Source organism: Heptranchias perlo, chromosome 24 (genome assembly GCF_035084215.1).
Source record: "Heptranchias perlo isolate sHepPer1 chromosome 24, sHepPer1.hap1, whole genome shotgun sequence".
Lineage (NCBI taxonomy): Eukaryota > Metazoa > Chordata > Chondrichthyes > Hexanchiformes > Hexanchidae > Heptranchias > Heptranchias perlo.
Window position 1 is genome coordinate 14,653,071 of NC_090348.1, and position 24,454 is coordinate 14,677,524.

General features: G+C 42.5%; 2 protein-coding genes across 2 annotated transcripts; both read right to left on the reverse strand.

Annotated features, from left to right (window-relative positions):
- Positions 1-8,162: 8,162 nt before the first annotated feature.
- LOC137341829 (potassium voltage-gated channel subfamily A member 1) lies at positions 8,163-9,718 on the reverse strand. Its single transcript, XM_068005341.1, has one exon. The coding sequence runs from the start codon at positions 9,645-9,647 to the stop codon at positions 8,175-8,177; it is 1,473 nt and encodes a 490-aa protein (XP_067861442.1). The 5' UTR covers positions 9,648-9,718; the 3' UTR covers positions 8,163-8,174.
- A 10,933-nt stretch (positions 9,719-20,651) lies between these two features.
- Positions 20,652-22,663, reverse strand: LOC137341579 (potassium voltage-gated channel subfamily A member 1-like). The gene has a single exon (XM_068004797.1). The coding sequence runs from the start codon at positions 22,590-22,592 to the stop codon at positions 21,120-21,122; it is 1,473 nt and encodes a 490-aa protein (XP_067860898.1). The 5' UTR covers positions 22,593-22,663; the 3' UTR covers positions 20,652-21,119.
- Positions 22,664-24,454: the final 1,791 nt, after the last annotated feature.

The window sequence follows — 24,454 nt, forward strand, 5'->3', positions numbered from 1 at the left end:
CAGAGCATCTGCGTAAACCTCAAATGGTTCTGGAAATTGATCGAGCCTGACAATTAACAGAGAAAGGACCGTCACTGGACTCGGGAGTTAATGTTTCACCACTTATGTAATTTGACTGATGCCAATCCACATTACCAGAAGGCGCTGTTCACAGTTCCATTTGCCCTAATACTGAAGTTCGCAACCTCCTACACCACAACATGTGTATTTAATTAGAGCATTCTTAATTCAAGGCTGTTTACTGGCAAATTTATCCTCACTGTTGATAAAACTTAGAACATGAACTGTAGAGCAAAAAATTAGAATCAGCTGGTGCAACTCCTTGGTTGTGAATTTGATGGTCAGCCACCAGGTGTGTTTAGACAGTGAGTTTATCTGCCCAAATGCTCCCAACAGAAAAAGGACATAAACTGTAACATAACCAGGGCTGCATTAGTGCATATGAGACACATTCCTAGGTACTTCGGTCAAATATGGGGACCCCTTAGGGTTGCCAACCATCCAGGATTGTCCTGGAGTCTCCAGGAATTATAGAATAAGTAGCCCAAGAGAGAAATCCTGGGGGTATTAAAAATATGCTTTTTTTTTCATTTTCTTTGAACACTTTTGTTTATTAGTTAGAAAAATATTGAAGGTGCCAAAAAAAGACTGTTTGACTGACAGTCAAGAATCATCCAATCGGGTAATGAAGTATCTGTTTGCTTTCCAATTATCATGGGAAGGTGGTCGGACGTGTGGGATGACCAATGGCGGGAGCATTGGGGCGGGGCAGTTAGAAGCGGGAGGTCACGTGATGAAACCTCCAGGAATATGTCCAAGCAAAGTTGGCAACCCTAGGGCCCCCCCACTAGGGGCCCTATGATCGCAGCTCATCATAACCTTAAGCAGCGTTGCCTGCCGGTTGCATTAATTGAAATGCAGAGCTGGCAGTGACTGGAATTTGGGAGTGGTTGGGGGTGGGGTGTTAGTTACCTGACTGTGGTCGTGCTTGTGCCTTGTGTCCCAGACGTGGTGCCATGAGCTGGAAGACGTGTTGGTGAGCAGATTGGGAAGACTGGAAGACCCCGTCATATCAGGGTGGGAAGATGTGGTGGAAGAATTTCTAGATGCTTCTGGAGCTCTTCTGGAGATTGACTATGTAATCTTTAGATATTTTATTACATATTTGTGCTTTAATGGTTGGGGCGGCGGTGGGGGAATGTTCTTCATACCCAGGGCCCCAAGACTTCTTAATGCAGCCCTGGACATAATCCAAAAATTCTGCAGATGGTGGAGGCTTCAGAATCATTAGCACCAATTAGATATTTTGTACAATACATATAGGTTATCTACATTGTCTTGTTCAACAACGTAACATGATAAATAAATCCAGAAATGAGGTGTCTCTCCCATTGGAGGACAAATTGTTAAGTGGGTTATGGTCAGATACAGAGCAAGAACAAGAGGCCTTACAACTGATGCATATCCTTAATAAGTGCAATGAATGGTCCTTAAGGCACATATCTGTGGGGAAACAAAACTCAACTCTTAGAAAATATATGTATGGAGACTTTGAGGTCACAGACCTTTTCTTTGTTCTCTCTCTCTCTTCTTGTTCCACCAATGAAGCAAAATAATTAGATATATGTTCCATCATATGAAGGTACCATGGGGGAGGGCAGGAGGAAGTTCTTGAATTGAAATGACTGTTCTTATTGGCAGCGCAATTAGCCATTCCATGACATGAAGAGCTGGGGGTGGGGCAAAGATTAAGCATTTGGCTCACAGTCTTTCTCTGGGTGAAAAAGTGAGTCTGTATTAGCTGGGTTGTGATATAAGTGTTAGGTTCCTTACCATCCTTACCATCAGCCGTGGCTCAGTAGCAGCTCTCTCGCGTCTGAGTCAGGTTGAGGGTTCAAGTCCCACGCCAGAGCTTTGAGCACAAAATCTTGGCTGACATTCCAGGGCAGTACTGAGGGAGTGCTGCACGGTAGGACATGCTGTCCTTCAGATGAGATAATAAATCGAAGACCCATCTGCTCTCTCAGTTGGACATAAAAGATGCAATGGCATTATTTCAAAGAAATTCTGCCCAGTGACCTGGCCAATATTTGTCCCAAAACCAACATCACAAATAAAGATTATCTGGTCATTATCACATTGTTGTTTGTGGGACCTTGCTGTGTGCAAATTGGCTGCTGTATTTCCTACATTACAACAGTGACTACACTTCAGAAGTACTTGATTGGTTGTAAAGCGCTTTGGGGCATCCTGAAGTTGTGAAAGACACAATATAAATGCAAGTCTTTCTTTCATTCTTTTAGAGAAGTTAAACTTCAACATAAGAAACAAAATGAATCACAGCAATACCCCAGTAATTTAAATAGAGGGAGATTCTCTAACACATTAGCATATTGACATCATCCCATCAAGGAAAACACCTGTGGGCAGTGTCCATTTAAGAAATTTGTACTCTGTTCAACAAGGTAAATTTTCTCCTATTTTGACACATTAAATGCTTAGTTCAAGATTTTGTCAAGTACTTTTACAGAAGGAGGCAGTATTAAGGCCCCATATAACAAGAGCACTGGAAGGTAATACAGTAGCACACTAGAGCAGCTTCTGACAGCACAAGGTCAGAAAGGGAACTGAGGGATAAGCTGTGAAGGGGTTTTGGTTCTGGAGGCTGAACTTCTTTCAAAAGCATGAGGAGGACAACAGTGTCAGGAGAAACTCAGAACTCCCTTCCTGAACCCTTAAGAACAGAATTCCATCCAAAACCTTTGGCTGCCAAAACATTATCTATCAACCTCTAAACTTATACTCTACTCCCATTGCCTCCCTCAGAAATCTATTCCACACGTTCATCACTCTTTGCATGAAGAATTCATACCATGAGGGTAACTTAGTATTCTTCTTTGTTTGTTCAAAAAATGGAGTATACCAGATTAGTACAAAAAAAACTGATGGTACTTTAAGAATCTATATCTTCAGGCCACTTTGGAGCATGGCAATAAAAATGTTGCCTGTCTTGACTATCAAATCAAAAGATTGTATACTGCTCCAAGTAGCTGCCTTACAGATTGTCTGAAGTGAATTCCCCTGCTCTTTGGCCTATAAAGTGGCTGCTGCACAAATAGAGTGAGCTTTAATTTTTTTGCAGGGTCTTGTTCTTCAAGGAAGTAACACAAGAACAAAGTTCATTACCAGCTTTTCCAGTCTTTGTCAGCAACAAGTTTACCAAAAGTCTTGATTAATGCATCTTTTGATAATATGCATTAACTAAAGGAAGAAATATGAGGTGATAGATAAACTTTTGCACCATTCGACAAACAAACAGTTCGAGCATTACCCTATCCAAAGCCAGTTTAAGAACTACCCTATTGAAATCCAGCCTGAGAAACAACCTATTCAAAGTCAGCTTGAGAAGCACCCTATCAATAGCCAGCATAAAATCCACCCCATCCAAAGGCAGCATTAGAACCACCCTATGAGTAGCCAGCTTGAGAAGTACCTTATCCAAAGCCAGCTTGAGAACCATCCAAATCACATGCTAAACAGAGCAACTGAGCCTACCACTAAAACGTGCAGCTTACTAATTGTCTTTGGCAAGAAAAACAATAGTAAAGGAACAGCGCAGAGTGAAACAAACTAAAGCTTACACAATTAGGCTTAAGTATTAGCTTGCTCAGATCCAAATTAGAGGCAATCTGAGCAACAAAGGGTCGCACTTTTCAAATATTCTTTATAAATGAAGATATCCAAGGGAAAAGTGATTCTGCATTCCGGTTCTAGCCTCCATTAGTCCTTACAAGGTAGCATCTCTTGAATTCAACCAGTGAAATCATTACCCACTGTGCATTTTGACCAAAATGAAGCATTTTTGTCGGTGATGGATTATGTTTTGGGTTTTTCATGGCTGGTCATGGTACACACATGGTTAGAGTCAGATACTGTTAGAATAATTCTGATCAATTCTACCATTTTATTAGAAATATAATCTGTCCATTTAAAGTCTTTCACAGTTGCCTTAGCTGTGTTTTCTTTCACTTCATCACAATATTTTGGTTTATCGTGGCTACAATTATCTTCATAGAAGAAAATAAATGACTGCATTACGATTATGGGGGTGGGGGGGGGGGTTATGTATCACAATATGTTGATATATCGAAGTATTAAGAGATCCTTAAACAGGAAATGAACAAGCCTGTCAACACAGCTGTTTTAAAATGATATCACTGATAAATGACAGTAGTAATACTATGGCTATTCCAACTTGAATGCCCTGGACCTGATGGTACACAGGCTGCAAAGCCTCATTTCACTTTTAAGATCAATATACCAGTTAAGGCAATTTGTGCTGAATTTTAAAGTGCATTTTTATGCTTAATTAACATTATATTTGACACTACTTAGGAATTAAGATTTTTTTTCTACTTCAGCAACCAATACTTTCATGTCAAACAAGTTGTTAACCAACAATGTGCACAGCCTCAAAAATGCCACCTCAACCACACCAGAGACGCCTTGACTTCATCAGGTGCTAATTCTACTTTTTACACATATGACTGAAGTGAATCAAAAATCTGAAATGAATAAATTATGGGATGTTTTTGCTACATCCACATATCTACAAAGTATCAGACTAAGACAGTGAGATTAAGTTTTACTTGTAATCCTGACACATTTAAAATCGAAACACTGTCACTTATTGCGGGGCTGAATTGAAATGTGCTCATCAGTAATGTGTTGTGGGGCATCACGGGCACCATTTTGTCTCCTGTTCTCTCCTTTTTTTATTGTTCGTTTTCTAGACCAAAATCAACCCAAATTCTACCTCAGAAACAAATGAGAGAGATCCTCTTTAGAATGATATTGCTTTGATGAATATTATTCAGTGCAAACCACTTTAAACTGGGCAAAGTCACTTTACAAAACATTACACCAAGACAGTCATTCTTGGTATATTGAATTGCTTCATTTTCACTACTGTTATTAATGGTTCTATTGTAAATAGAGAAGAGGCTCTTTCATTACTCTGTTCACAACCAGCCATCTTGTATACATTCAGGCCTATGTACAATACGTTTGCCAAGTTGGTCCAGGATTAAGAATATCTACCAAAACGGTATAACCAGAAAGACATCAGATTTTCTCTCTATTCATATCTTGTACTCAGCTGTAATGATTACAAATAAACATCACCAAACCCTAACCCATCTCACTGGTTTTTCGAACCTTCATTGTCAAAGAAACTGCTGCAGCACGCTTCTCAAGTTACATGCAGATAAACGTGAACCTAAGGCGCAATTTCCCAAAAACCAGAAAATCAATTGCTAAAGTAAACATGAGCTGCCAGAAGCCACGTAGATTTTATCAAAGCAGTTCTGCAGCATTGGATCGTTTTACCCTGTTTATTGAGTGCAACATTCAAGTCATTTAACGCAGGGGAAAGTTTTCTCCTAGCTCACGGTTTATGTGATGTAGAAGGGTCAGAATAACCAGAGTATGGGTGGATTACATAATCTATTTGAGGAAGTTAATGCCCTGTTGCCAACAGCAAATGCAGTTCATCAAGAGTTTTTCTAAATTCCTGCGTGTAACTTTCATTTATACTCTCAGTTCAGTTGTATCAATTAATTCAGTCATGTAGTCTTGGAGTGACTTCATTCTTTGTGAAATATTTTTCTTTTGCATTCCTTAAATTTCAAAGTAAGTACAATTTATAATCAAGTGCCACAATTCCTTTTGGAATTTAATCATGTCTTGATCTATCTGTATCAGTCTGTATTATCCAACGACGACAAACTGTCGTTTGCAATAATCACATCAATATCCCAGGTAGATCCCTCTGTCCGAAAACAAGCATGATGTTAATTACAAAAATGCAATTCTTGATTCGCCAGGTCTTCGGAAATTGCCATATTGTTTTCCAAATATTGTTGTATTCATCTCATGATCTCTTTGAGAAATTCTGGCTTGAAGTAGTATGTCAGAGCGAGCGAGTTGTGATAGGTTTCTGCATAACAGCTAAGGACGGTGATAGGCTAAACGAGAGAAGTTGGCAACATTTTTTGTAAGCATTGAAACTAACTTGCAAGTGTTGCTCCAAAGAAGATAAAGGATATTGCAGAAGAACCTACACTTAATTAGCTGTATATGTGAATTCAGAGTTACCAGAAAAAGAATCCCCTCAGCCTGGAATCACGCAAGAAACTGTCCTGTTCATCAAGCTAAACTGAGGTAGTCTGCTGAGGAAACCGCATTTTCTTATTTGGAACATTGCAGATAATGAAGGTGAGCAGAAGGAGACGGAGTTAACATTCTTCTGTGTTTTTCAGTTTAGCACTTTAACACCTCATGTTGATGTCATTAAAATCTGTTCAATTCGTTAGCAGGTTGTGAACATTGATCTCAGTGTAGTTTTTTGTTAAAATCTAATTTGATAGGGATATCAAAGAAGTTCCAAGTAAGATCATTCATCAGGAAGCTCTTGCACAGCTGCAATGCCCAGTTGCAAAGGTGTTCTGCATTTCCTCCGGATCTCTCACCAGCTGGTTTAAATCTTGTCACCTTCAGAACTGTGTACAAACATCTGAGCTGCTTTTTCCACCAACTTTTTTGCCAAGATAACTTTCCGTTGGCCCTCGCAATTAAAGATTTCCCCTCAGACTGTCGGACAGAAATGAGGTGGTACATTTTCACGGTGTTACAGATTAAGATGATTTCTGTGGACGTCAGGTCATTCAACTTTTCTTTGTACACGGAGGCACTTCCAACAGTCCGGGAGCGTGAGGATTTAAAAGGCACTAGCAACTAACTACCTCATTTACTGAGTTTCTGCAGTAAAGTAGAGGGAAACCAAAAAAAAAACAAATGTCTTATCTCAATCGGGATAGATTAGGAAATGAGTTGCAACTTGGAGGCATCATTTATATATATTTTACATTTACATTCTGCTAAAATGCACAAAGGCATGCTTTCTTATCAGTGTGATTAGTTCCATTTTAAATTAAATCGTATCATATATAGATATACACATTATCTAACCTGCTTTCATTTGGTTCAGAGATTTCCCAGAAGTAAATGGGCTCTGTTGCATCATATTTTGAGCGTTGTTAGGACACGAACCAACTCATTTCCCTGAAATTCTACAGGAACATCATCAGGTCCCTCAATGTTCTACCTTTACTGATTAAATCTCTTTTGTAACCTGACGTCATGCATAAGTTATAGTGGGTTACATGTTAGCCTTCCCAAAGAGGCCATAATATTAAGTAGTTAAACATGCTATGAAAAGTTACTCTACCCCATACAAGTTAACATTCAGGCTATGAGTGCTTCGAAGTAATACATTAAATAACAAGCCATTCATTGCACCTTTGGTGAAAGCAAATGAGAACTGACTCTCCAGAAATATAAATTAAAACGCAAACTTAATTCCTGTTATTTGAGGTAATGTCCCAGGCATGCCACGACAAAAGTCAATAATAAATATCAAGGCATGCTATTATTTATGGGATTTTCTTTTTGAATTACGTTTCTCGCATCAAATTGGGGACAGGGGAATTTTACTTTCAGTCCTGGAAGCACACGAATTGCACTATCTGCAAAATTGTAACACTGCAGATGTTTTCAGCAGATACGTTGTTACATCATAAAGTTCAGGCAAAAGCAGCCGCTTGTTTTATTTGATAAAGGACGGTGGTGTATTTTTCAGAGGAACTAAACCGTCACATCACCTCTCGCAATGAAATACTCATCAGTAGTGCGAATACTGCAGACGCTTGCATGTTTCACCAGAACGCAGGAATATGAAGCATTTGGTTATTTGTTTGTTATTTGGATGCACGGTGCAGCTTGCAAAATTGCACCTTAACACATGCATTGGTATTTGTAAATGAACTGAGAAAAACGTCCATTCGAGTTTGGTGAACGGGTACAAGTCCAGGTTTATAAAAAGGTACCTACGGATGCTCACGAGAAGGGATCGGGAAATGTTTTCCCTCGTTACCCAGTTGGAGAAAGAAAGCCATTTAAAAATAAATGAAAATATACCTTCCACGTAATTCTGAAAGCTTATTTTGCTGAGCATAACTGCAATGCCACAACTCATCAACGAGGTCAACAAAGCAATACATGGGTCAGTAACAGTGTCTGGAAAGCATGACTGCCGTCACTGAGCCCGTGGCTCTTTAAACATCAGTCAGCAGTTTGCTCTTATTCACACAGTTTTGGTTTGCTACAGTGCAGTTGCCAGTTCTGAGATTTGCTTCTCTAAAATTATCTATGCTGTTGTTCACGTCTTCCTCGATCTCCATATAGTCCGACTTGCTAATAGTGGAGGAGCTGCGGCTTCGTAAATCACTGTCCGAAGCAATGTTCGGGCAGCTAACGTGCAGGTACTGAGCCTGCTCCTCCCCTTCGGTCTCCCGGTGGTAGAAGTAGTTGAAGTTGGAGACGATGACGGGCACGGGCAGGGCGATGGTCAGGACCCCGGCGATGGCACACAAGGATCCCACAATCTTTCCTCCGATGGTGATGGGATGCATGTCTCCATAACCCACCGTAGTCATGGTGACCACTGCCCACCAGAAAGCTTCTGGGATGCTGGTGAAATAGGACAACCGGTCGTCAGCTTCCGCGAAGAACGCGGCACTGGAAAACAGAATGACTCCGATAAACAGAAAAAAGATAAGCAGTCCCAGCTCCCTCATACTGGCTTTAAGAGTCTGTCCCAAGATCTGGAGGCCTTTCGAGTGCCGGGACAACTTGAAAATCCGAAATACTCGAACCAAACGGATAACTCTGAGGATGGCCAGAGAAGTGGTCTGTTCCCCGCTCTTGTTGCCCTCGGCCTCCTCTGCCAATTCAGTGCCCAGGGTGATGAAATAGGGGATGATCGCCACTATGTCAATGAAATTCATGATGTTCTTGAAGAACTCCGCCTTGCTGGGACAGGCGAAGAATCTGACTGTCAGTTCGAAGGAGAACCAGATGATGCAGAGTGTCTCCACGATAAAGAAGGGGCCGGTGAGGATGCTGGCTTTGTAGGTGATGGTGGTGTTCCCGACTTCCATCGTCCGTTCCCTGTCGTCCTTCAGTTCAGGCAGGGTCTCCAGGCAGAAGATGACGATGGAGATTAAAATGACCATCACGGAGATGATGGCAATTCCCCTGGCTGGCCCCGAGCTCTCCGGATGCTCGAACAGCAGCCATACCTGGCGCTGGTACTCGTTCTCAGGCAATGGGCGCTCCTCCTCCCTGATGAACCCTTCGTCCTCCCGGAATTTTTCCATCGCCTCCTCGCCCAGCTCGTAGAATTTAATCTCCTCCGAGAACATCTCCAGCGGCACATTGACGGGTCTGCGGAGCCGGCCCCCCGACTGGTAATAGTACAGGATGGCATCGAAACTGGGGCGATTCCGGTCGAAGAAATACTCGTTCCGCAACGGGTCGAAGTAGCGCATCCTCTTCTTGGGGTTTCCCAGCAGGGTGTGGGGGAATTGGGCCAGGGTCTTGAGCTGGGTCTCGAACCTCAGCCCTGAGATGTTGATGACCACCCGCTCACAACACTCGTGGTCATCGTGGTCCGGCGGGTAGCTGTCCTGAGGGTGGCCGGGCAAAGCCGAGGCTTCGTCTATGTTGTCGCCGGCGAGAACCGTCATCCTGCCGGCCGACGGCGTTCAGTGGGGCGATTTGGCTGGGTCCGATTCACTGACTGCTACTCCCCCGCGATCGGACATTCGGAGGCAGCACTTTGGAGGGGGTGGGGAGGATGGGTGGGGGCTCTAAGGGAGAACGGGTCTAACGGATCACTCTGGGTTTTCTGGCTGATTTAACCATTGTGGGACTCAGCACTTCAAACGGATCCAAGTGATCTCAGCAGCTCAGCAAATTCCGTGGCGCTTCTACCCCCCTCAGGACCAAAGTGCTGCGGAATACAAAAGGTTAGCATAAAACAAAACCGAGCTTGACATAAATGGGCAAATGTTGGACCTTATGTGAATGGAGCTCATGCACTGAAGAGTTTTCCAGCAGCCCGCACCTCGCGTTCTTACAACTTCGCAGAATTGTAAACAATTTTACAACACCAAGTTATAGTCCAGCAATTTTATTTTAAATTCACAAGCTTTCGGAGATTTTCTCCTTCCTCAGGCAAACGTTTCAAGAGCTCCTTGATGCCTACGCATTTATACATATTGAACAATACATGGTGTTTACAGACTGCCCCTGCAACTGCCCGTTGCCAAGGCAATCACCGTGTTCAGACAGAGAGGTGTCACCTGCAGAACCCCCGAATACACATTCAACAAAAAAACAAACAGGGAAAAAAAACAGAGAAAAAAAAAACACAGAGAGAGGCAGAAACATCCGGAAGGCAGAGAGAGCCAGCAAATGACCCATTATATTAAAAACAGATAACATTTGTTCGCTGGTGGGGTAACGTGTAGCGTGACATGAACCCAAGATCCCAGTTGAGGCCGTCCTCATGGGTGCGGAACTTGGCTATCAATTTCTGCTCGACGATTTTGCGTTGTCGTGTGTCTCGAAGGCCGCCTTGGAGTACGCTTACCCGAAGGTCGGTGGATGAATGTCCATGACTGCTGAAGTGTTCCCCGACTGGGAGGGAACCCTCCTGTTTGGCGATTGTTGTGCGGTGTCCGTTCATCCGTTGTCGCAGCGTCTGCATGGTCTCGCCAATGTACCATGCTCTGGGGCATCCTTTCCTGCAACGTATGAGGTAGACAACGTTGGCCGAGTCACAGGACTATGAACCACCCACCTGGTGCATGGTTCATACTCCTGTGACTCGGCCAACGTTGTCTACCTCATACGTTGCAGGAAAGGATGCCCCAGAGCATGGTACATTGGCGAGACCATGCAGACGCTGCGACAACGGATGAACGGACACCGCGCAACAATCGCCAAACAGGAGGGTTCCCTCCCAGTCGGGGAACACTTCAGCAGTCATGGACATTCATCCACCGACCTTCGGGTAAGCGTACTCCAAGGCGGCCTTCGAGACACACGACAACGCAAAATCGTCGAGCAGAAATTGATAGCCAAGTTCCGCACCCATGAGGACGGCCTCAACCGGGATCTTGGGTTCATGTCACGCTACACGTTACCCCACCAGCGAAAAATTTATCTGTTTTTAATATAATGGGTCATTTGCTGGCTCTCTCTGCCTTCCGGATGTTTCTGCCTCTCTCTGTGTTTTTTTTTTCTCTGTTTTTTTTCCCTGTTTGTTTTTTTGTTGAATGTGTATTCGGGGGTTCTGCAGGTGACACCTCTCTGTCTGAACACGGTGATTGCCTTGGCAACGGGCAGTTGCAGGGGCAGTCTGTAAACACCATGTATTGTTCAATATGTATAAATGCGTAGGCTTCAAGGAGCTCTTGAAACATTTGCCTGAGGAAGGAGAAAATCTCCGAAAGCTTGTGAATTTAAAATAAAATTGCTGGACTATAACTTGGTGTTGTAAAATTGTTTACAATTGTCAACCCCAGTCCATCACCGGCATCTCCACATCACATCTTCGCAGAAGGCAGCGAATGCTTTTCGCTGGAAAAAAAACAGCTGCAGTATTAGGATAGGAGGGAGGAGGAGGAGGAGCAGGAGGAACTCTGCAACTGCAGGGTTCACTTGGAGCGAAGTGAAAAATAAACCCTTACCTGATAAGTAAAGGAGGACAAAATGAACAGTGCAGGAATGCGACCCAGCCTCGGAGCAATGCAAAGCTTTCCTGCGTACTTCTACCTCGCTTTACTATGGATATCGGTTTACAGCTTTGTGTGTATGAGATCTGCTGAAATATTAATAGCCTATATTATACTGTACTGACACCATTTACAAGTCATTTGTTCCTGACGTTGGTTGCAGCAAGCAGCGGTCTAGGTTAAGAATGAAAACTCGCCGGCGCTGTTTTAAAACACCACCAATTAAAGTGCAGAGAAAAAATACGTTAAACTGTGCACACGGACTTCATGGCAGGTTACGGAAAAAGATCTTCTGGTACAGCATCCTGGCCCCTTGTTGAAGGCTCATGTGGTGCAGTGTGGAAGACTGAATACATTAAAGCCAAGCGAGCTGGTCATCCCCTAGCATTGCAGTATCAGCAAAAAATAAATAAGAGCAGTGTTTTGTGGAGTGTAGACAGGGCACCGTTCTCCGGCCAGTAACCTCACAGCTCCAGCAAAGCAGGTCCCACATTACAGTGAGAACAGCCGCTTCCTAAAAAAAATCTCTACTATTTCTCACATACGAAAAATTGAGATATTTTAGACGCAGTGCAGACAACCCGGTAAAATCCTCAGTGCACACGACGCCGTGCACACTCGCAAAAAAAAACGCACCATAAACATGAAAACTGCTGCATCATTTGGTTAGATTTTACGACAATGTTCCTTTGACTGCAGCTCACTGTAGCAAACCTTCGAACCCAATCACTGCAGCGCGAGTTCAGCCGGCAGGTACAGTGTTACTGTACGGAGATATATATGCAGCAAGCAGCCATACAACAGCCCACATTAATTGTAAACAGTTACAGGGATGGACTGTCTTACAGTCTTTTCAATGTTTAATAGGCCAATGCCCCGCCCTTTATTTGCTCAAGATTAGCAAAACAGATCAATTGTTCCCATCACATAATATTCTGTTGACAGTTTACAATTAAGTGTTGGACATAATCTGATGATGTTTTAACTGAAGTATCGGCAACTTGAGAAATACGATTTTGTTGGTGTATCTATAAAAAACTCTCATCCTCTCCCCGTTTATATTATATTCCCACAATTTTAACTAAACTTGAAAGAACAAACGCGCAGTCAGTTAAAAAGAAAATGCGCTAAAAACGTAACCAGGACATTCTTGCGTTTTGATGGCCTTCAATTTGAAAACAGCGAAAACAGAGCATCTGCGTGAACTTCAAATGGTTCTGGAAATCGATCGAGCCTGACAATTAACAGAGAAAGGGCCGTCACTGGACTCGGGAGTTAATGTTTCACCAGTTATGTAATTTGACTGATGCCAATCCACGTTACCAGAAGGCGCTGTTCACAGTCCCATTTGGGGTTCGCAACCTCCGACACCACAACACGTATATTTTATTTGAGAATTCTTAATTCAAGGCTGTTTACTGGCGAATTCTTCCTCACTGTTGGTAAAAGCTTAGAATGTGAAGTAGAGAAAGAAATGATTACCAGCTGCTGCAACTCCTTGTTTGTGAATTTGATGGTTAGCCATTAGGTCTGTTTCTACAGTGAGTTTATATGACCACAGTGTGTTAACTCTAAATGCTCCGAACAGAAATAAACTATATAAACTGTAACATAACCAGAGACGTATAAATGCACGGGAATACACGGCCTATGCCTCGGAAACTCGGCCTCTTTGGGTTGCCAATTATCCAGGGTTGTCCTGGAGTCTCCAAGAGTTCACCATCACCTTCTCAAGGGCAATTAGGGATGGGCAATAAATGCTGGCCTCAATCTGCTCACAGCCACGCCCAAATCCCATGAACGAACAAAACAAAATATCCAGGATACTACTATAAGCAGGCCAAGGGAGAAACCCTGCCGGTATTAAAAACGTTTTTTTTTCATATTCGTTGAACACTTTTGTTTATTAGTTAGGAAAATATTGAAGGTGCCAAAAATAGGCTGTTTGACTGACAGTCAAGAATCATCCAATCGGGTAATGAAGTCTGCTTGCTTTCCAATTATCATAGGAAGGAGGTCCTACATGTGGGATGACCAATGGCGAGAGCATGGGGGTGGGGCGGTTAGAAGCGGGAGGTCACGTGATGAAACCTCCAGGAATATGTCCAAGCAAAGTTGGCAACCCTAGGACCCCCATTTGGGGCCCCATGATCGCAGCTTATCATAACCTTAAACAAGGTTGCCTGCCGGCTGTATTAATTGGCATGCACCGACAGAAGTGACTGGAATTTGGGTGTTGGGGGCGTTGGGGGGGCAGGGGAAGACATGGGAGGTTAGTTACCTGACTGTGGTTGCGCTTGTGCCTTGTGCCCCAGACATGGTGCCATGACCTGGAAGACGCAGTTGAAGAAACCTGTGAGCAGATTAGGAAGACTAGAAGACCCCATCCAATCGGGGGGGGGGGGGGGGCAGAGATGGTGGAAGAATTTTTAGATGCTTCTGGAGCTCTTCTGGAGATTGAATATTTAATCTTTTTAAGACATTTTATCACATGTTTGTACTTAAATGGATGGGTGGGGGTGGGGAAATGTTCTTCATACCCAGGACCCCAACAGTTCTTGATGTAGTCCTGGACATAATCCAAAAATTCTGCAGATGGTGGAGGTTTCAGAATCATTAGCACCAATTTGATATTTTATACAATACATATAGGCTATCTGCATTGTCTTGTTCAACAATGTAACATGATAAATAAATCCAGAAATGAGGTGTCTCTCCCATTAAATGACAAATCATTAAGTGGGTTGTGGTCAGACACAGATCAAGAACAAGAGGCCTTGCAACTGATGCGTATCCTTAATAAGTGCAATGGACGCTCCTTAAGGCACATATCTGTGGGGAAACAAAACTCAACTCTTAGAAAATATATGTATGAAGACTTTGAGGTCACAGACCTTTTTTTGTTCTCTGTCTCTTTTTGCTCCAACCAATGAAGCAAAATAATTTTATATATGTTCCATCGGGGAGGGCAGGAGGAAGTGCCTGAATTGAGGTGGCTGTTCTTTTTTGCAGTGCAATTAGCCAATCAGTGACAAACAGCTGGTGGTGGGGCAAAGATTAAGTAGTTGGCTCACTGCCTTTATCTGGGTGAAAAATGTGAGTCTGTAGTAGCTGTGTTCTGATATAAATGTTAGGTTCCCTACCATCCTTACAGTCAGCCGTGGCCCAGTGGCAGCTCTCTCTTGCCTCTGAGTCAGGTTGTGGGTTCAAGCCCCACGCCAGAGCTTTGAGCACAAAATCTAGGCTGACATTCCAGTGCAGCACTGAGGGAGTGCTGCACGGTAGGACATGCTGTCTTTCAGATGAGACATGAAACCAAAACCCCATCTGCTCTCAGGTGGATGTAAAAAATCCCATGCCACTATTTCGAAGAGGAGCAGGGAAATTCTGCCCAGTGTCCTGGCCAATATTTGTCCCAAAACCATCACAAAAAAAAATCTGGTCATTTTCACATTGTTGTTTGTGGGACTTTGCTGAGTGCAAGTTGGCTGTTGCATTTCTTACATTATAACAATGACTACACTTCAAAAGTACTTGATTGGTTGTAAAGCGCTTTGGGGCATCCTGAAGTTGTGAAAGACGCACTATAAATGCAAGTCTTTCTTTCATTCTTTTAGAGAAGTTAAACTTCAACATAAAAAACCAAATGATTCACAGCAATACCCCAGTAATTTATATAGAGGGAGATTCTCTTTCACCATAGTGTTCCCACATAGAATATTGACATCATCCCATTAAGGAAAACACCTGTGGATAGTGTCCATTTAAGAAATTTGTACCCTGTTTAACAAGGTACATTTTCTCCTATTTTGACATATTAAATGCTTAGTTCAAGATTTTGTCAAGTGCTTTTACAGAAGGAGGCAGTATTAAGGCCCCATATAACAAGAGCACTGAAAGGTAATAAAGTAGCTCACTAGAGCAGCTTCTGAGTGCACAAGGTCAGAAAGGGAATTGAGGGTGTATGATGGGAAGGGATTTTGGTTCTGGAGGCTGAACTTCTTTTAAAAACATGAGGAAGACAACAATGTCAGGAAAAACTCAGAAATCCCTTCCTGACCCTCAAGGAAATTAAGCCAGTTGCATAGTTTCCCATGATACATCAGTAGATGTTTCTAGGAACATAAGATTAGAAGGCCAGAAAAGACAATTTCCATCCATTGAGATATAGAAACCCTTCAATAGCCCTGGCTGCCAAAACACTATCCATCACCCACTAAATGTATAACCTACTCTATTCCCACTGCTGCCCTCAGAAATCTAGTCCACATATTCACCACTCTTTGCATGAAGAATTTATAACAAGAGGGTAACGTAGTATTCTTCTTTGTTTGTTCCAAAAAATGGAGTTTTTCAGAGTAGTACAAAAAAAAACTGATATTACTTTAAGAATCTACATCTTCAGGCCAGCTTGGAGCATGGCAGCAAAAATGTTGTCTAACCTGACTGTCAAATCAAAAGATTGTATATTGCTCTAAGTAGCTGCCTTGCAGATTGTCTGAAGTGAATTCCCCTGCTCTATGCCCCATAAAGTGGCTGCTGCACAAATAGAGTGAGCTCTAATTTTTTGCAGGGTCTTGTTCTTCCAGGAAGTGACACAAGAACAAAGTCCATTACCAGTTTTTCCAGTCTTTGTCAGTAACAGGTTTACCAAAAGACTTGATTAATAAATCCATTTATTCTATTTATATAAAAGGATAATGCTTTATACGCATTAACTAAAAGAAGAAATATGAGGTGATAGATAAAATTTTGCACCATTCAACACACAACCAGCTTGAGAACTACCCTATGAGTAGTCAACTGAGCCTACCACTAAAGCGTGCAGCTTACTAATTGTCCTTGGCAAGAAAAACAACAGTAAAATAACAGCGCAGAGTGAAACAAACTAAAGTTTGCACAATTAGGCTTAAGCATTAGCTTGCTCAGAACCAAATCAGAGGCAACCTGAGCAACAAAGGGTCGCACTTTTTAGATATTCTTTATAAATGAAGATATCCAAGGGAAAAGTGATTCTGCAAAAGCTCGGTACATCATTCCGGTTTTTGCTTCCATCAGTCCTTACAAAGTATCACCTCTTGAATTCAACCAGTGAAGTCATTACCCACTGTGCATTTTGTCCAAAATGAAGCATTTTTGTCTGTGATGGATTATGTTTTGGGTTTTTCCTGGCTGGTCACAATACACACATGGTTAGAGTCAGATACTTTTGGAATAATTCTGATCAATTCTACCATTTTATTAGAAATATAATCTGTCCATGTAAAGTCTTTCACAGTTGCCTTAACTGAGTTTTCTTTCACTACATTACAATATTTTGGTTTATCGTGGCTACAATCATCTTCATAGAAGGAAATAAATGACTGCATTACGATTATGATTATGGGGAGTTTATGTATCACAGTATGTTGGCATATCAAACTATTAAGAGATCCCTAAACAGGAAATGAACAAGCCTGTCAACACAGCTGTTTTCAAAATGATATCCCTGATAAATGACAGTAGTAATACTATAGCCATTCAAACTTGAATGCCCTGGACCTGATGGTACACAGGCTGCAGAGCCTCTTTTCACTTTTATGATCAATACACCAGTTAAGGCAATTTGTGCTGAATTTAAAGTGCATTTTTATGCTTAATTAAAGTTAGGCTTGACACTACTTAGGAATTAAGATTTTTTTTCTACTTCAGCAACCAATACTTTCATGTCAAACAAGTTGTTAACCAACAATGTGCACAGTCTCAAAAATGCCACCTCAACCACATCAGAGATGCCTTGACTTCATCAGCTGCCAATTCTACTTTTTACACATTCAACGGAAGTGATTCAAAAACCTAAAATGAATAAATTATGGGATGTTTTTGCTACATCCTCATATCTACAAAGTATCAGACTAAGACTGTGAGAATATGTTTTACTTGTGATCCTGACACATTTAAAATCGAAGCTCCCTGTCACTTATTGCTGAGCTGAATTGAAATGTGCTCATCAGCAATATGTTATGCTACATCACGGGCACCATTTTGTCTCCTATTCTCTCCTTTTTTTATTGTTTGATTTCTAGATCAAATCAACCCAAATTCTACCTCAGAAACAAATGATAGAGACATCTTCATTATAATGATATTGCATTGATGAATATTATTCAGTGCAAACCACTTTAAACTGGGCAAAGTTACTTTACAAAACATTACACCAAGACAGTTATTCTTGGAATATTGAATTGCTTCAATTTCACGACTATTATTAATGGTTCTATTTTTTAAAAAAAGAGGCTCTTTCATGACTCTGTTCACAGCCACCCATCTTGTGTACATTCAGGCCTATGTACAATATGTTTGCCAAGTTGGTCCAGGATTAAGAATATCTACCAAAACGGTATAACCAGAAAGACATGCCTATATTATATCAGATTTTCTCTCTATCCATTTCCTGTACTCAGCTGTAATGATTACAAATAAACATCACCAAACCCTAACCCATCCCACTGGTTTTCAGAACCTTCATTGTCAAAGAAACTGCATGCAGCACGCTTCTCAAGTCACATGCAGATAAACGTTAACCTAAGGAACAATTTCCCCAAAACTAGAAACTCAATTGCTAAAGTAAACATGAGCTGCCAGAAGCCACGTAGAATTTTATCAAAGCAGTTCTGCAGCATTGGATCATTTATTGCTGTTTATTGAATACAATATTCAAGTCATTTAACACAGGGGAAAGTTTTCTCCTACCTCCAGGTTTATGTGATGTAGAAGGGTCAGAATAACCAGAGTATGGGTGGATTACATAATCTACATGGAGTTCATCAACAGTTTTGCTAAATTCCTCCATGTAACTTTCATTTATACTCTCAGTTCAGTTGTATCAATTAATTCAGTCATATATTCTTGGAGTGACTTCATTCTTTGTGAAATCTTTTCCTTTTGCATTCTTTAAATTTCAAAGTAAGTACAATTTATAATCAAGTGCCACCATTCCTTTTGGGATCTAATCATGTCTTGATCTATCTGCATCAGTCTGGATTATCCAACGACGACAAACTGTCTCTTGCAATAAACAAATCAATATCCAGGTAGACCCCTCTGTCCGAAAACAAGCATGATGTTAATTAAAAAATGCATCTCGTGTTTCGCCAGGTTTTTGGGAAATTGCCATATAGTATTCCAAATATTTTTGTACTCATCTAATGATCTCTGAAAGCTTCTGGCTTTAAGTAGTATGCCGGAGTAAGATGTGACATATTTCTGCAAAACAATTAAGCTAAGGACAGTGATAGGGTAAACGAGAGAAGTTGGCAACATAGGGAGCATTGAAACTAACTTGCAGATGTTGCTCCAGAGAAGAACATAAAGGATATTGCAGAAGAACCTACACTTAATTAGCTGTATATGTGAATTCAGAGTTTCCAGAAAAAGAATCCCCTCAGCCTGGAATCACACAATGAAACTGTCCTTTTCAACAAGCTAAACTGAGGTAGTCTGCTGAGGAAACGACATTTTCCTTTTTGGTGCATTGCAGATTATGCAGTTGGGCAGAAAGAGACGAAGTTCTGCGTTTTAAAGTTCAATAGCATAACAATTCATATTGATGTCATTAAAATCTGTTCAATTCGTTAGCAGGTTGTGAACATTGATCTCAGTGTAGTTTTTTGTTAAAATCTAATTTGATAGGGATATCAAAGAAGTTCCAAGTAAGATCATTCATCAGGAAGCTCTTGCACAGCTGCAATGCCCAGTTGCAAAGGTGTTCTGCATTTCCTCCGGATCTCTCACCAGCTGGTTTAAATCTTGTCACCTTCAGAACTGTGTACAAACATCTGAGCTGCTTTTTCCACCAACTTTTTTGCCAAGATAACTTTCCGTTGGCCCTCGCAATTAAAGATTTCCCCTCAGACTGTCGGACAGAAATGAGGTGGTACATTTTCACGGTGTTACAGATTAAGATGATTTCTGTGGACGTCAGGTCATTCAACTTTTCTTTGTACACGGAGGCACTTCCAACAGTCCGGGAGCGTGAGGATTTAAAAGGCACTAGCAACTAACTACCTCATTTACTGAGTTTCTGCAGTAAAGTAGAGGGAAACCAAAAAAAAAACAAATGTCTTATCTCAATCGGGATAGATTAGGAAATGAGTTGCAACTTGGAGGCATCATTTATATATATTTTACATTTACATTCTGCTAAAATGCACAAAGGCATGCTTTCTTATCAGTGTGATTAGTTCCATTTTAAATTAAATCGTATCATATATAGATATACACATTATCTAACCTGCTTTCATTTGGTTCAGAGATTTCCCAGAAGTAAATGGGCTCTGTTGCATCATATTTTGAGCGTTGTTAGGACACGAACCAACTCATTTCCCTGAAATTCTACAGGAACATCATCAGGTCCCTCAATGTTCTACCTTTACTGATTAAATCTCTTTTGTAACCTGACGTCATGCATAAGTTATAGTGGGTTACATGTTAGCCTTCCCAAAGAGGCCATAATATTAAGTAGTTAAACATGCTATGAAAAGTTACTCTACCCCATACAAGTTAACATTCAGGCTATGAGTGCTTCGAAGTAATACATTAAATAACAAGCCATTCATTGCACCTTTGGTGAAAGCAAATGAGAACTGACTCTCCAGAAATATAAATTAAAACGCAAACTTAATTCCTGTTATTTGAGGTAATGTCCCAGGCATGCCACGACAAAAGTCAATAATAAATATCAAGGCATGCTATTATTTATGGGATTTTCTTTTTGAATTACGTTTCTCGCATCAAATTGGGGACAGGGGAATTTTACTTTCAGTCCTGGAAGCACACGAATTGCACTATCTGCAAAATTGTAACACTGCAGATGTTTTCAGCAGATACGTTGTTACATCATAAAGTTCAGGCAAAAGCAGCCGCTTGTTTTATTTGATAAAGGACGGTGGTGTATTTTTCAGAGGAACTAAACCGTCACATCACCTCTCGCAATGAAATACTCATCAGTAGTGCGAATACTGCAGACGCTTGCATGTTTCACCAGAACGCAGGAATATGAAGCATTTGGTTATTTGTTTGTTATTTGGATGCACGGTGCAGCTTGCAAAATTGCACCTTAACACATGCATTGGTATTTGTAAATGAACTGAGAAAAACGTCCATTCGAGTTTGGTGAACGGGTACAAGTCCGGGTTTATAAAAAGGTACCTACGGATGCTCACGAGAAGGGATCGGGAAATGTTTTCCCTCGTTACCCAGTTGGAGAAAGAAAGCCATTTAAAAATAAATGAAAATATACCTTCCACGTAATTCTGAAAGCTTATTTTGCTGAGCATAACTGCAATGCCACAACTCATCAACGAGGTCAACAAAGCAATACATGGGTCAGTAACAGTGTCTGGGAAGCATGACTGCCGTCACTGAGCCCGTGGCTCTTTAAACATCAGTCAGCAGTTTGCTCTTATTCACACAGTTTTGGTTTGCTACAGTGCAGTTGCCAGTTCTGAGATTTGCTTCTCTAAAATTATCTATGCTGTTGTTCACGTCTTCCTCGATCTCCATATAGTCCGACTTGCTAATAGTGGAGGAGCTGCGGCTTCGTAAATCACTGTCCGAAGCAATGTTCGGGCAGCTAACGTGCAGGTACTGAGCCTGCTCCTCCCCTTCGGTCTCCCGGTGGTAGAAGTAGTTGAAGTTGGAGACGATGACGGGCACGGGCAGGGCGATGGTCAGGACCCCGGCGATGGCACACAAGGATCCCACAATCTTTCCTCCGATGGTGATGGGATGCATGTCTCCATAACCCACCGTAGTCATGGTGACCACTGCCCACCAGAAACCCTCTGGGATGCTGGTGAAATAGGACGTCCGGTCGTCAGCTTCCGCGAAGAACGCGGCACTGGAAAACAGAATGACTCCGATAAACAGAAAAAAGATAAGCAGTCCCAGCTCCCTCATACTGGCTTTAAGAGTCTGTCCCAAGATCTGGAGGCCTTTCGAGTGCCGGGACAACTTGAAAATCCGAAATACTCGAACCAAACGGATAACTCTGAGGATGGCCAGAGAAGTGGTCTGTTCCCCGCTCTTGTTGCCCTCGGCCTCCTCTGCCAATTCAGTGCCCAGGGTGATGAAATAGGGGATGATCGCCACTATGTCAATGAAATTCATGATGTTCTTGAAGAACTCCGCCTTGCTGGGACAGGCGAAGAATCTGACTGTCAGTTCGAAGGAGAACCAGATGATGCAGAGTGTCTCCACGATAAAGAAGGGGCCGGTGAGGATGCTGGCTTTGTAGGTGATGGTGGTGTTCCCGACTTCCATCGTCCGTTCCCTGTCGTCCTTCAGTTCAGGCAGGGTCTCCAGGCAGAAGATGACGATGGAGATTAAAATGACCATCACGGAGATGATGGCAATTCCCCTGGCTGGCCCCGAGCTCTCCGGATGCTCGAACAGCAGCCATACCTGGCGCTGGTACTCGTTCTCAGGCAATGGGCGCTCCTCCTCCCTGATGAACCCTTCGTCCTCCCGGAATTTTTCCATCGCCTCCTCGCCCAGCTCGTAGAATTTAATCTCCTCCGAGAACATCTCCAGCGGCACATTGACGGGTCTGCGGAGCCGGCCCCCCGACTGGTAATAGTACAGGATGGCATCGAAACTGGGGCGATTCCGGTCGAAGAAATACTCGTTCCGCAACGGGTCGAAGTAGCGCATCCTCTTCTTGGGGTTTCCCAGCAGGGTGTGGGGGAATTGGGCCAGGGTCTTGAGCTGGGTCTCGAACCTCAGCCCTGAGATGTTGATGACCACCCGCTCACAACACTCGTGGTCATCGTGGTCCGGCGGGTAGCTGTCCTGAGGGTGGCCGGGCAAAGCCGAGGCTTCGTCTATGTTGTCGCCGGCGAGAACCGTCATCCTGCCGGCCGACGGCGTTCAGTGGGGCGATTTGGCTGGGTCCGATTCACTGACTGCTACTCCCCCGCGATCGGACATTCGGAGGCAGCACTTTGGAGGGGGTGGGGAGGATGGGTGGGGGCTCTAAGGGAGAACGGGTCTAACGGATCACTCTGGGTTTTCTGGCTGATTTAACCATTGTGGGACTCAGCACTTCAAACGGATCCAAGTGATCTCAGCAGCTCAGCAAATTCCGTGGCGCTTCTACCCCCCTCAGGACCAAAGTGCTGCGGAATACAAAAGGTTAGCATAAAACAAAACCGAGCTTGACATAAATGGGCAAATGTTGGACCCTATGTGAATGGAGCTCATGCACTGAAGAGTTTTCCAGCAGCCCGCACCTCGCGTTCTTACATCTTCGCAGAAGGCAGCGAATGCTTTTCGCTGGAAAAAAAACAGCTGCAGTATTAGGATAGGAGGGAGGAGGAGGAGGAGCAGGAGGAACTCTGCAACTGCAGGGTTCACTTGGAGCGAAGTGAAAAATAAACCCTTACCTGATAAGTAAAGGAGGACAAAATGAACAGTGCAGGAATGCGACCCAGCCTCGGAGCAATGCAAAGCTTTCCTGCGTACTTCTACCTCGCTTTACTATGGATATCGGTTTACAGCTTTGTGTGTATGAGATCTGCTGAAATATTAATAGCCTATATTATACTGTACTGACACCATTTACAAGTCATTTGTTCCTGACGTTGGTTGCAGCAAGCAGCGGTCTAGGTTAAGAATGAAAACTCGCCGGCGCTGTTTTAAAACACCACCAATTAAAGTGCAGAGAAAAAATACGTTAAACTGTGCACACGGACTTCATGGCAGGTTACGGAAAAAGATCTTCTGGTACAGCATCCTGGCCCCTTGTTGAAGGCTCATGTGGTGCAGTGTGGAAGACTGAATACATTAAAGCCAAGCGAGCTGGTCATCCCCTAGCATTGCAGTATCAGCAAAAAATAAATAAGAGCAGTGTTTTGTGGAGTGTAGACAGGGCACCGTTCTCCGGCCAGTAACCTCACAGCTCCAGCAAAGCAGGTCCCACATTACAGTGAGAACAGCCGCTTCCTAAAAAAAATCTCTACTATTTCTCACATACGAAAAATTGAGATATTTTAGACGCAGTGCAGACAACCCGGTAAAATCCTCAGTGCACACGACGCCGTGCACACTCGCAAAAAAAACGCACCATAAACATGAAAACTGCTGCATCATTTGGTTAGATTTTACGACAATGTTCCTTTGACTGCAGCTCACTGTAGCAAACCTTCGAACCCAATCACTGCAGCGCGAGTTCAGCCGGCAGGTACAGTGTTACTGTACGGAGATATATATGCAGCAAGCAGCCATACAACAGCCCACATTAATTGTAAACAGTTACAGGGATGGACTGTCTTACAGTCTTTTCAATGTTTAATAGGCCAATGCCCCGCCCTTTATTTGCTCAAGATTAGCAAAACAGATCAATTGTTCCCATCACATAATATTCTGTTGACAGTTTACAATTAAGTGTTGGACATAATCTGATGATGTTTTAACTGAATTATCGGCAACTTGAGAAATACGATTTTGTTGGTGTATCTATAAAAAACTCTCATCCTCTCCCCGTTTATATTATATTCCCACAATTTTAACTAAACTTGAAAGAACAAACGCGCAGTCAGTTAAAAAGAAAATGCGCTAAAAACGTAACCAGGACATTCTTGCGTTTTGATGGCCTTCAATTTGAAAACAGCGAAAACAGAGCATCTGCGTGAACTTCAAATGGTTCTGGAAATCGATCGAGCCTGACAATTAACAGAGAAAGGGCCGTCACTGGACTCGGGAGTTAATGTTTC